This window comes from Coturnix japonica, chromosome 4 (assembly GCF_054131305.1).
Source record: "Coturnix japonica strain WE chromosome 4, WE-NBRP24, whole genome shotgun sequence".
Classification (NCBI taxonomy): domain Eukaryota; kingdom Metazoa; phylum Chordata; class Aves; order Galliformes; family Phasianidae; genus Coturnix; species Coturnix japonica.
Window position 1 is genome coordinate 65,388,383 of NC_140666.1, and position 13,038 is coordinate 65,401,420.

A 13,038-nucleotide genomic window follows, 5' to 3' on the forward strand; every position below is an offset into this window, starting at 1 on the left:
CGTCTGAAAGTGACCTGGCTGAAGAGTTCAGTCACTACAGGAGAGCACCATAATACGTAACATTCAACAGAAGGCAGCAATTCCATAGCATTATATAATGTGCAAGGAAAAGTTACCCAAGTGAGGAAGAGCTGCAAAAATCATGTTGCTAGAAAATCTGTCTTCAGAGTCTCTTGCCAGCCTTTCATGCAAGCTTGAGTTGAATCAGGTCTTTAGTTATCAAATTAGCAGAAGTACTATATTAATATAAAAGTACTATTATGCACAGTCAGTGGAATTCATCTTTTAAGATATTCTGTACATTATTGCTTAATCAGTGGCACTTACAATTAATTTTTTTCTTCAGGCACCTATGTATCCTTTTTGATTTGGACACCAGTTGTATTTTCTTAGGATATCCAATCTCAGAATTTGGGGCAACTTTATAAAAAAAAGCAAAGACAAAAACCAACAACCTCATCAAACAGCAGTAATACATTTGCCATGAAATGCAGTAGCTTAAGACAGACATCCACAATACTGTAAAATACAATAGGATTGATATTAGTGCCCCATTTTAAGATTCACTAGACTGTGGTACAGATTTGTAATTAAGCTTGTTGGTATTTTTTTTCCTTAATTTCAAATTTACTCACTTTTCTCCAGTTGAAAGGAAACACCCTGTCCTATTTTGTCAGAACTGAGTGTAGTACTGAGAGAAGATTAGTGATACAGAAAAGTACTCTCCTGAACTGACCTTCCAACATTAACCATAGAATCATAGAATGACAAGGTTGGAAGGGATCTACAAGATCATCTAATCCAACCATCCTCCCACTGTGATTCTGTGACTTGCTTTAAATTGAGACTTGAATCTGTGATGCTTTGTGGCCCTACCTAGGTGACATAAAGCAATGCCTTGGTTAAGAGAGTTATCTCCAAACTCTCCTGATAAGGAAGAAGCAGGCTCCTTAACACATTACTTTTTCAGTTCTTTACCATATTTCTCTCCTAGAATAGTACTTCTGTTCTTCTGGATGAAAATCTAATTCACTGACAAGAACAAGAATTTGCCTTTTTGCAAGAGAGAATATACATGCATGTGCTTAGGGATTGTATTTTTCTTCTACAGAATACTGCGTTAGGTCCTAGCCATTCTCATCTAATACATCTTACACTAAGAAAACAAACAAGTTTTCTAACCTGAGACAAGGTTCAGTGATTAAAGGGCAGACTTAAGGCTCAATTCCAGTTTTTATCATTGGCCTCAACACAGCACACAACCTAACTTGTAGCCACATCAGTTGCTTTGTTGCTTAAAAATAGGAGGGTAACTGCTACATCACAAAGAAATTCAGAATTAGATTTGGTAGTGTCTTTGAGTTCTACACATGTAGTCACATTGCATAAAACACAAACTAGAAGGTAATCAGACTTGTTTCTCAATAAGTAAAAACAAACATGAAAGTGAAATTGTTAGATGAAATTGTGTTTAATTACAGTGCTAGGTACCAGGCCACACCTGAAATCAAGTGCATCGGTGCTACTGAGCAACATATCAAATCTACACAGAGATCATTCATTCAATTTTGTTTCCAATACAGTTTGTTCCAACACACCCTATGCTTAATCCAGATCTGCTTGTCCAAAACAGAGTACAGGCTATGATCAGTTTTGTGTTATCACTTAAAAGTAACAAAAATTGTTCTTAAACATTTTGGCTTCAAGAAAAAGACAGCTTGTGAATTTACTACCTCCAATTATGAACTTCTTCAGTTTCCAAAGCTCTATCACCATTTATCTCAAACTCTTCCACAGATCAAGCCAAATCCATTTAAATTTCAAAGTACAAAAGATATGAATTATGCTTTTATAAAAATGTAAAAAGCTAGTCAAAATTACATATTTAGATATTTAATCTTTGAAGAATGGGGTATAGCAGCAGGAACTTAAATATAATAAGAACTATCAACAATAAATACAAGAAATTAGTGCAAAGTTTGCAATAGAAGGATTCTTGAGTACAATGAGAATATAAAGAGACATTCTAATTTGTACAAAAACAGTCCCAGCTCTGTATACAATCTCTTCTATAAATACAACCACATAAGATGAAATGCCTATTTGCAAATAATAGTTATTAAAAAGTGTGCTTTACTGGGTTTTTCACTCTTCTGTTGGCAGATGTAGTTTGCAGGAAACCTGTAAAGACAGATTTCCATAATTAGATATCTTCACTCCTCCAAAAATAGTGTTTTAAATTTTAATGCACAGGTGCAGCACACTTTATTCCCAAGCAAAGCATTATTAAAACTCTAAGCATTACAACAGATCTGTTGTAGTTAGCAATTTGTGTATAACAATGTGGTAGATTAAAAAAAAAGTTCACCACGAATATTAAAACAGCAGTTTACCTATAGCGGAGCATGAAATTGGCTGTGCATTGCTATTGCCTGTTGAAGTTTTTCTTCTTTGGCTCGTCTACAGTGGCAGAGCTGGAAAACATGAGACAGGAAAGTCAATTCCAAAAGGAATTTTGCATAGCACATACTGCAGATTCTCTTTAATGTCTTAGCTAATTTACAGGCTCTTTAAGAAGGGAAAGACCTGTGAACCTCCGTTCCAAACTTAAGGCTGAACAACGGTTAATATTGTGGATGGAACAATATCAGCAATTGCGTTCATAAAAAACATTTTCTTTATTATAGAATGCACTTAACAGCTACCTTTAAAGAAAGGTGCATCGTACAGTGAACTGCATTCATCACTGCACAAGCAGTAATGATGAACCTGCAACTTACTTGGAGATAGCCATCAAAAGACTTAGTTTAAGAACTTCAATAAATTAAGCATTATGTTATTCATTATAACATGTCACGCTATCAACTTCCCAAGTTTAAAATTGCCTATACATCTATGTTCCCTATATCTACAGAGAATACAGAGAAAACTGGCACAAAAATACCTGCAAGAGCACAGACAGGGGGCTAGTGGAGGAGATTTTTTCATTCCTGCCTTAAATATATTGCATCCAGAACGCTGATTCTATTTTAAATAGACTGAAGCTTTTTTTGGAGCTTGCTAAAGCACCCTCTGAATTATAGCACTGCTCAAAGTCTGTCTTAATTTATTACCTATATTCCGTATATCTCTCAGATTAGAATGACTTGTATTTTATATACCGTTCTCTTTTCCATGAAGCTACTAAGAAAGTCATCTATTTCTGTTTTGCCTTCCAAGAAGTCTTCTGCAATAGTGTCAGATTCCTCTTCAGCTTCATGAGCAGCTACTTTAAGTCTGGCTTGCAGAGCGCTTGGACTGCAACTCTAAGAAAATGAAAACTTCTATTAATATTGCGCTGCCCATCTAAATCCACATTTCCAAGAAGAAAAAATATATATATAGATGGCTATATAAATATGGGATATGTGAATAACACAGAATCACTGAATTGTAAGGACTGTAAAGGACCTCTCGATATCATCCAGTCCAACCCCCCTGCAAAACAAGCTCCCTAGACCAGGCTGCACAGGTCGGCATCCAGGCTGGGACTTGATTGTCTCCAGAGAAGGAGATTCCACAACCTCTCTGGGCAGCCTGTTCCAGTGCTCTGTCACCCTTACCATGAAGAAGTTCTTACACAGATTTGTGAGGGACTTCCTATGCTTCAATTTGTGGCCATTTCTCTTTGTCCTATTGCTGTACAATGCTGAAAGAGTTTGGCCTGATCTGTTTGCCTCCCACAACTTAGATATTTATAGACACTGATCAGATCCCCTCGTAGTGTCCATTTCTCAAGGCTGAACAGACCCAAGTTACTCAGTCTTTCCACATAACAGGCTAGAGGCCCTTTATCATCTTCGTGGCCCTACGTTTTACTACATGAAAGTCTAAGTGACCAAATGAATCGCCATCTCTAAGAAACAACACAGCATGGAATTCAATGCCAGAAGCCAGTTCAACAGCACATACAACACAGAATTTAAGTTCCTACAGCAATAGTTTTAATCATTTTAATCAGGCACTGCTTTACAAGTTTGCTATGTTGAATGGGTACAGATAATTAAACCCTTTTTTAAAAGTAATTTTACTTGTAAAACTCTATGACACGGTACTTGAGAGCAGCTCTTAATGCTCATCATACCCCCTCCCAACTTTGTTTCTGCAGTACTTAAGAAAAATAGCAGTGCAATTTTAACACTATTTTACTCGCAAACTGGTTGGAACTTCATACCATTTTATTTCTTCTTTAATGTAAATCTTGTTATTTCACATAAAATTACAATCTAATCAGAATATTCTGTTTGGATAAAGACACAAAACTTAAGTTTAGTGAAGCATTTTTAAGATAAAGAGATTATACCTCACTAAGTTCATGCTGTCTTTGCATCTTTTTTTCAAAGGCTGCTTTCATCTGTGTCAGTTGCTCATACTGAAAGAAAGAAGAAAGAATATTTTCCCCCTGAAAAACCAAAATATTACAACTAATTTCTGAAAAAAGATTTTGCTGTTCACTTACTTTATCCAACACTGTCTGTCTTTTTGCCTCTAGGCTGGGCTCCAGCAACAAATTTTTTTCTGTAAAATAAAGTTGCTATTATTATTATTATTTTAAAGGGATTAGTTCACAGAACACAGCCACAAATACTAATTTTTTGACATCTTACTTGCCAGCTCTTCAATGCTTTTCACTAACTCATCTCTATCAGCAATGACTTGCTTCAGCTGTGGTAGATTCACAAACTGTTCCAGTAACACCTCCTCTTTCTCATTCATATTGGTCAGCTCTGTTATACTACATTCAAACAGAAAGAAAACATATCTAAAGTTAAAAATAAGCATTATACGTAGAGTTTCTCATTTCTGCCAAAAGACAAAAGTTTGAGGAATTCACCAGGAACTTTACAGGTACAGCATGCTTGGCCACAGCTTTTACCCTTTTCTCTTGGACTGTGAGCTCTATTATGCAGCAGTGTGCTTAAAAAAAGCTCTGTATTAAGATGTGCCCCATATTTCAAGCTTTACTTCAAAGCGGTTTTAATGCTACTGTGGTGGGCTGACCTTGGCTGCACTGGCACCTAGCAGCCAACTACCCCTCACTCCATTCCTTAGTAGAATGTGGGGAGAAAATAAGATGGGAAAGTGCATGGCTTGGGACAGATACAGAGAGACCACCTACCAATTTCTGTCACGGGCCGAACACACTCAGCACAGAAAAAATATTTTAATCTAGAGCCAATTGAGTTAGGTGGTGAGAAAGAAAAATAAAAACTTGCTCCCTTCTCCCTAGGTTAAATTCCACTCTTTCATTCCCAACTCCTCTCCCCCCCTCTGTCCCCTCCACTCCCTAGGCAGAGCAAGGGAAATGGGGGTTGCAGTCAGTCCTTAACACTGTGCTTTGCAGTTCACTCCTCAACTTTTTCCTCTGCTCCAGTGTTATGTTCTCTCCATGGGCTGCAGCTTGTGGCAGAAGAACCTGCTAATGTTGACTCTCTGCAGCAGCAGTCTCTTTCAGGGCATATCTACCTGCTCCAGAATGCGGTCCTCCATGAACTGCTTTGATGTGGTTCTCTGCAGGTAAATACTTGCTCCACGGTCCCTCCTATACTCCTTCTTCTCTTGACATTGCTGTTCCCAGGATTCACACTTTCCCTACCTATCCCCATCCCCCGCTCTTTGCAGCTTTTATAGCTCCTTGCTTTTTCTTAAAGATGTTTTCGTAGAGCTGCCATCAGAACTGCTGATGAACTCAGTTGTCTTGCAGGAGGACAGTTGCTCAGCCTGTCACAGTGGCAGAACCTGACCCATTCTCACAGAGACCTCTGGTGCAGCACCCCATCTACTAAAGCCTTACCACCTCTACCCAATATGGCTACTCAGTGTAACTGCATTACCACTCATGACTTTTAAATACACTTATAATGCTGAGAAATCCTAACACTTCAACTACATCCCTCTCATACCCCGTATAAACTTTATGTTTGGCTAGAGAAAAATTATTTACCTCAGTTCCAAAAGTTCTGGAAAGGTATCAGGAATATCAGGCATCTTGTAAGTAAATCCGTTCTGGCCAACCTAAATGGAAGTTAAGAAATGATTAGCAGATTTCTGAAGAGTGATTTGTTGGTAGATAACCAGATTAATCCAAAACTGGAGCTGAATGTTCACCAGCAACCAATAAAACAGGAAAAGTAATAAGCAACTGTAATGCTGTCTCCAAACACAGGAAATCTCACCTCAATCATTACAACAAAATATGAAGGGGTACCTGAGGTAGCATGTCAAAAAAGAGTCAGTTTTGGAGGAAAAAAACACATCGTATTTTGCTAAGTCATTAATTTCATAAGAGTAAAATGACCCAGGAGACACAAGAGGAGGATAGCTCAGGGAGCTGAAAACAGAGAAAAGAAATTGACACTCTGACTTCCTGCATGTCCTTCCCTCCTAACCCTCATTAAAAGTTTGCAGAGGAAAAAATAAAAATTAAAAAATCTGCCTTCAAAGGTAGGAATTTTAATTTCTATAAAACTGGAACTGTGTCTTTCAAGATGAGAAGTGTTTCTAAAGACAATTTTATTCTTGTGATTAGTAAAAGACCAAACATTTGGCAATCAAGTGCCTCTTTGGAAGGCACTCATAAAAATCTCTCCAGATTGCAGGAGTTTGAGGAGTGTGCAAATTCACACATTCAGATCCATCAAGAGACACTATTTGAAGCAGAAAAATGGGAAACTCTTCATGTTCTATGCATGAAGTCTTGACACTGCACACTGTTCTCACCAGACAGCCTTTGGGCAGAAAATCCTGTATAAAAAAGCACCTCATTTTTTATATCTAGATTAACAGTCACAGCTGCAGAGGAATGTGCAGCTCAAAAACTATATTAGCATAGTTCTAAGTCACTGAAACTCATAAAGAAACATGTTTGGCTTCAATTTTGTTCTAAAAAACCTTCATCAAAACCAGAACTACAGTTTCATTTTCCAAGCACCAGCAAAATGATTCTTTGAGTTTGTCATGTGTGCCTTTCAGTGGACTTGCACCCAGCTTACGATAGCTTAAGCAACAATAAGCTCAATACACAGACCTGAAGCACTATTTCTGCTGTTGGAACAGGTAGTGGCAGATCAGCAATCAAACCATAAGAGGGAGCAGCAGGCTTGTCTGTAGTGTAGCTTGAAGAAACTGATTCAGAAGCAGGCACGGGTGCCATTGTTCTATTTGTTTCTTGAGGTGGGTATGGAGGAAGAAATGGAAACCCCTGAGGAGCATATGGAGGCATTCCAGCTGGTTTGCTGTAGAGGCTAAAACCAACAAAAATCATGTACATCAGCAATCAGCTGCTTTTTGTATTATAATAGCTAGACCACAGATAAGACATACCACTGAAATTTCAAAAGACCATAGAACTGCTTGTATTTTCTTCTAACATAAAAAGGATTTAGTCATGCAACAAACATACAACTGTATTGAGCTACTTACTTGTAGAGCAGAAAAAAAGAAAATCACACTCTTAATTCTAATAAAACAACTTCTCAAACCCTTATTAAAACATAAAATTATTTACACCTTAAAATCCTAAGAAATGCATGTGTCATTCATTAGCTCTTGTTTACAATACAGAGTTTAACAGCTTTGACAACATATTTGTAATTACTTTCAAACAACGTGATTTTTTTTAATTCATAGCTGCAGCTTCATCTAATCCCATTATCACTGTCAGCCATAAAAAGCACTGTTGTACAGACAAGGCTGTAATGTCTCAGGCTTTGCATGTTTAGCATGATTATATAAAACTGTGCAGTTACACAAACACAATGGAAAACTGCCTATGGAAAAAAAAATGAAAAATACAAAGAAACAACACTCAGATGATGATGTAAAACAAAGATCTTACCTACTGTAAATATTTGTACATTTTCAAGAAAAGAGAAGCACATACAGTTGCATCAGAATATAAATGCAATCCAGTCTACTGTTTCTTCTCAGAATACTTCATGACAGCAAACACACACATCAGTTTGTACAGACAGAGCAGATGCGTGTTTCCCAGTAAATTTACTATGTTACTCTCGCTTTCCTAATATTTGGTTTCCTCTTTTTTAAAGTAACTTAATTACACAGAATTACATATCAGCATCTTTATATTTACTTACTATGGAAACGATGTTGAACTAGGAGCCAGGACTGGTGGATTTTTCCAAAACTCATCCAGTAAGCTTTGAACAATTTTTCCAAGATCCGAGTGCATTGTAAACTAATATTAAAGAAAAAGTAATTACTAAAGCTAGATACAGAAGAAAAATTACTCCTGAAATAAAATATGCACATGAACATTTACTATGTCCACACGGCAATTCTGAAAGCCGCTTCAAAAATGTGTTGCCTAACATAAACTGCTTATGCACAACACCCAAATGCTTTAAGTTGCAAAGCCACTCAGAACAGAAACAGAAACTAAAAATCTTTCTGCGTATTCCATTGTCAATAGAGAATCAATTAAGTAAAAATTTCTGATGAACAACAAAAAATCAATTACTGAGCTACAGTTAAATAAAAAGGAACAAACATAACACAACACTTACGTAAGAGATCAAAAACATTCAGTTGTATCATTCAGGAAATGTCACTCTAAACAAACAACCAAATCAGACCCCTCCCGCAACATCATTGTTGGTGGAGGGGAAAAAACAAAAACAAGAACAGTGTATGAAAGTAATGCTTATTAGGGCAAAACTTGGGCCATTCTAATGGGATTAAAGCTGAAAAGAGTAATAGAACAGTCTTTCTTACTAATTTGTGATGCACTACAGAGAAACTTGAACTGCGCTATCAGCACTAACAGGAAAAGAGACAGGAATCTTCTAAGCTATCTTACTTTTCACTTCGTGGAATACTGAACTCATTAATAGCAGTAAGAAGAGAATGAACAGCAGTATACCAAACAGTACTGAATCTCTGTTTTCAAACCAAAAACATTTGAGAAGGATTAGAATCAGCATTAGTCTTTTTAAGTAAAACAAACCAACAGAAGTACTGTCAATAATCTACCATGATGTACTAGAATCGCTATTAATGTATGTGGAAATACAAACTATACATACATTGTTTATTAATGGACCAGTCACATACACTCCCTGCTTGTCCATTAGATGATGTCTCACGGGTGGGAAAACACTGATGACTGGCTTTTCCTGAGGAAACTGAGGTGGAAGCAAGCTGTAAATACAAGAATAACTGTTACTAAACCCTATAAAGTATGCTTTAAGAAGGCTTCTTATGCAAAGAAAAAGCACAGTAATTCACATAACCATACTCTTCTATGAAAACAGTTATGGAGATACAGCATGAAGTACATGAGAAGATTAGTTACAAAATGAGAAGTCAGAAATGAAGCTTCACAGAGATTAAAATGCTACATTTTCATGGAACTAGGGAGCATTTACTGAGAAGAACTGTAGGATAACACTGATGCAAATATGTTCACTGCCAAAGGAAAAGCTATAATATGTTGAGAACACTTTCACATAAATTGTATTACTCTCAAGGCAATGCTGCATATCTTTCAAGAATATCAGGTAAATTAACAAAACCATGGGGCTGAGTAATAAAAAACTTGAGAATTGAATAGTATCAACATTTACCAGAACAGAAGCATCCCCTCACCACAAGCAAACTGATAGGGTATATTACAACAAATCACTTCCAAACTATGATCCAGAAGCTTCACCATGGTAAGAGCTGATCCCAGGAATTAACAGCACATCAGACAGTTACCATTTGTCTTCACCTGCGATGGATCCAGAGACATCAGAAACCCTCACAGTTTTCCACTGCTCACCTTCAGCTAAAAATATGCAGCTATCTTAAGATCCGAGCATGGCAAAATATAATTACACTTCAACCTGCATCATGGACAGATCTAGTTTCACTCTGATTATTAAGACTACTAAGGCAAACTGGGCCAATAGTTCCTGAAATTAATTATGAGACAGACCCACTTATGTTCCATTACTACTTTCGAGGAGAAAAGTATTATTTTTAAGATGTGCATTTAGAGATATCCCGTTCTACTTACATGTTAATATTAATTGTCAAGTTGTTTACAGTGAATGGTAGTCGATATTCCACATCTTTCTGAATTTCTGCAATGCTGTCAAAAAAGAAGTTGTTAGTATCCATCTGATGTTCAATATGACAGCCTCGGTACCTATGCTCCAAATACAGGCTAAACCTCACATGTTTTCTGTTTAGTTTAAAAGCCTTTTAAGAATAAAACTGAAAACACCAGAATAAGTTAATATGCTTCAGGATACTATGTTGACTATTGAAGATTAAAGAAAAAACCTCAGCATCATCACAAACAATACTAATACAGGCAGAGCAACGGTGATCTGTCAACACTCCTGACTTATTTTACATCCTGTACACAAGGTATTGCTACCTTGCCTACAAACCAGTGTATGAAGCACAAATAACACCGGTTGCTTTTTTAATACGATAATAAATTATTTAACAGGTATATTTTTATCTGCATACACCACGTTCTGTGCACTAATACTGATATTTTCAAGAACTTTTACCTGGACAAAAGCTACTTGCCAAAAATTGAAGGCCCTAAACCAGGGATAATCAAGAGACAGACTGAAAACATCAAGTGAAGAAACTTCTCACAAAAATGTATGAAACCAAATTCAAACATGCTCATTCTGAGAAAAATCTTCAAAATCAGCTGCATTAGTAGAAAGGTGATTTCAACATTCAAAGCACTCCATGATCTTAAGCACAGTAAGAGTGTTTTGAAAGGTGGCATCCCAAAGAGGATATAGAGGAGCAGATTTTGCTCAGATACATAATTATCTGACAGCATAAACGTACCTTGGCTGAGAAAGGGAAAGAAAGGGCAGAAAAATCAGTCTCTTATAATCCCTGAATCAAACCAAAGCTTTCAAGACTAGTACTTCTGCCACATACGTTTCCTGCCTTCAACTGGTTACTAATATAATTCTCCACCATAAGTTCCCATGTAAGCAGAGGGAACACAGCCAGGATTGATAATAATGACAGCTGGGTGCTCCTCAAAAGCCTCTTTGCACCCAATTTCAGAAATACCCCTACATTCTCTGCCAGATACCCTCTGTACAATTACGTCTCCCCTCAAAAAGCCCAACCACCATTACCTGCAAATCTATGTTGATTACAGTGTTAGGCATGTTTTCTATCTATTCAAAGCAACATTTGCACATGTAATTTACAACTCTAGCCTTCAGAGCTTCAGAAATAAAGAGATATATTACAAATCCAGCTACACACCACTTGTCACCCAGCCTGACTTTATCCCTCTCCCAAGAAACTCAGCATCAACACTCTGTGATAACTCATGCTCTTTGAGGAAACTATCAGACATCAGCAGCAAACAAACCTCCTCTGGTACACCATGCACAGAAATCATCATTCTTTATTCTTAACTGAAGGATTCTCACTCTAATCTCACACACGTTCCTACCCTTAAGACGCTGGTATGTCAGCATCTTAACAGCCAGGCACAACATTGTTTTGAGACAGGTATATAAACGTGCCCCCCTCACTTGCACAGCCTATAGGAACTGGGGAAAGAGAGGAGAAATGGGAGACAAACAAAAAAACAAATTATCTCATTGAGCTGAAACCTTCCTCAAGTAAACTCTTGAACCAAAATAAATGAATCATTTCTTTCCCAAGTGGAAATGGGCACACTGGAAAAACTACTGCACATTCTTAATTTTGGCTAAAACAGCAAACATAAGAAAACTGTTGTTTTAATTTGGATAATAATGATTTTTAAGTGAGCTTCTCCGTACTACAACAAAAAGAGCAGGAACATAGGGCTCAGTAAGGCTGGCCCAACAAAAACATCCAGTTTGTTATAGTGCTGCGTAACCAGAGAGAAAACTTCTTAAAGAAGTAAGCCATCTTCCCAAAATATTTGTGAAATTGACTCTGAACACACTTAAGCTCAAGCAAACAGCAATAAGCAATATTATTATACTTGTGCTTCCTGTGTGCTAACTCACAGTAGGAGGAGTTGTCTGTACATAATTAGTCTGCAACCACAGTCAGTTGCTCTTTCAGCCTTGGCGTCAGCTGAACACAACACAAAACACTCTCTTTCCTCCTTATAAATTGTTTTTGTAGACCACTATCAAACCATTTCAGTGGGACTGGCTTCCTCAGGAGTTTGATGACTTGCTTAGATCATCGCTGGAGAGATGTGAAGTATGGATATCTTTGTAAAAGGAGATGAGCACACACAGCAGATTAAGAACACGTGAAACTGATCAGCAGTTCTGTCGTGAGAAATTTCTCAGAACAAAGAAAAATCTATTGCTGTAAAACTGCGGCTGTCGAACAGGAGAAAACCCTGCCCACGTCTGCGGTGAGCATCCAGGGAAAACAAGCCCCTAGTACAGTCTGCCCTCAATGAAGTAAAGCTGTGCCCTCAATGAAGTAAAGCTGTGCCTCAGCAGAACAGCTCCCAGTGCCAGCAGTTCTGCCGTGCTGCTGCTGCTAACGCGGTTACAGTGACAGGACGTTGACACCGGCTGTTTTACCCGCCGCTTTCACTAAGTGCGCTCCTCTAACCCGTTCCCAGGAAGCTCCCCCCACATTCCCGGCCGCGTCCCGCATTGTCGCTCCGCTCTCCCGCCCCGTGCAGGCCGAGGGCCGGCAGGACCCGTCATGGCTTCACACCGACGGCTCCGACCTCGGCCCGATCCCGGCCCGGGGGGCGCAGGGAGATCCCTCCGGGGGCGAAGTCACGCCCAGGCCCAGCTGGGGCGCCCGACCCGACCCGGCCGCGGCCACTCACGAGGCGTGCGCACCGCGCAGGGACTCGATCTGTCGCTGCTTCTGCTGCTGGAGACTGGTGAGGGCGGGCAGCGGCGCGGCGGACGAGGAGGCGGCGCCGCCCTTACCGAGAGGAAACAGCCAGTTCATGGCCGCACCGCGGCACCACGGGCGGCCGGACACCGGCGGAACCTCGGCCCGGCCTCCGCGTGCGCATGCGCACCACGCCGCCAA

The 13,038-nt window shown here is 38.8% G+C and overlaps 1 protein-coding gene across 6 annotated transcripts; it reads right to left on the reverse strand.

Annotated features, from left to right (window-relative positions):
- Positions 1–1,452: 1,452 nt before the first annotated feature.
- Positions 1,453–13,036, reverse strand: VPS37A (VPS37A subunit of ESCRT-I). 6 transcript variants are annotated; one of them, XR_001555157.3, is made up of 12 exons: positions 12,827–13,036; positions 10,058–10,132; positions 9,084–9,198; positions 8,136–8,236; positions 7,067–7,283; positions 5,984–6,054; positions 4,647–4,774; positions 4,499–4,557; positions 4,343–4,411; positions 3,114–3,305; positions 2,394–2,474; positions 1,453–2,181 (listed from the first exon to the last, which is right to left on the reverse strand). XR_001555157.3 is itself a non-coding variant. In XM_032444606.2 (12 exons), exons 3-11 carry the CDS (start codon positions 9,126–9,128, stop codon positions 2,394–2,396), a joined length of 915 nt encoding a protein of 304 aa, XP_032300497.2. In that variant the 5' UTR covers positions 9,129–9,198; positions 10,058–10,132; positions 12,840–13,036; the 3' UTR covers positions 1,453–2,181. The 6 variants fall into 6 exon arrangements, 3 of the variants coding, with proteins under 3 accessions (XP_032300497.2, XP_015717748.2, XP_085401484.1); XR_014945426.1 differs by having other exon boundaries at positions 3,162–3,305; positions 4,499–4,573; XM_032444606.2 differs by having other exon boundaries at positions 3,162–3,305; positions 12,840–13,036.
- Positions 13,037–13,038: the final 2 nt, after the last annotated feature.

Coding starts and splice junctions, on each gene's coding strand:
- VPS37A (XM_015862262.3), bottom strand. CDS start 12,954: ATGAACTGGCTGTTTCCTCTCGGTAAGGGCGGCGCCGCCTCCTCGTCC. Junction 7,284..8,135: donor AGTTCAACATCGTTTCCATA/GTAAGTAAATAT, acceptor TGTTGGTTTTAG/CCTCTACAGCAAACCAGCTG. Junction 3,306..4,342: donor GACAGCATGAACTTAGTGAG/GTATAATCTCTT, acceptor TCATTTTCTTAG/AGTTGCAGTCCAAGCGCTCT.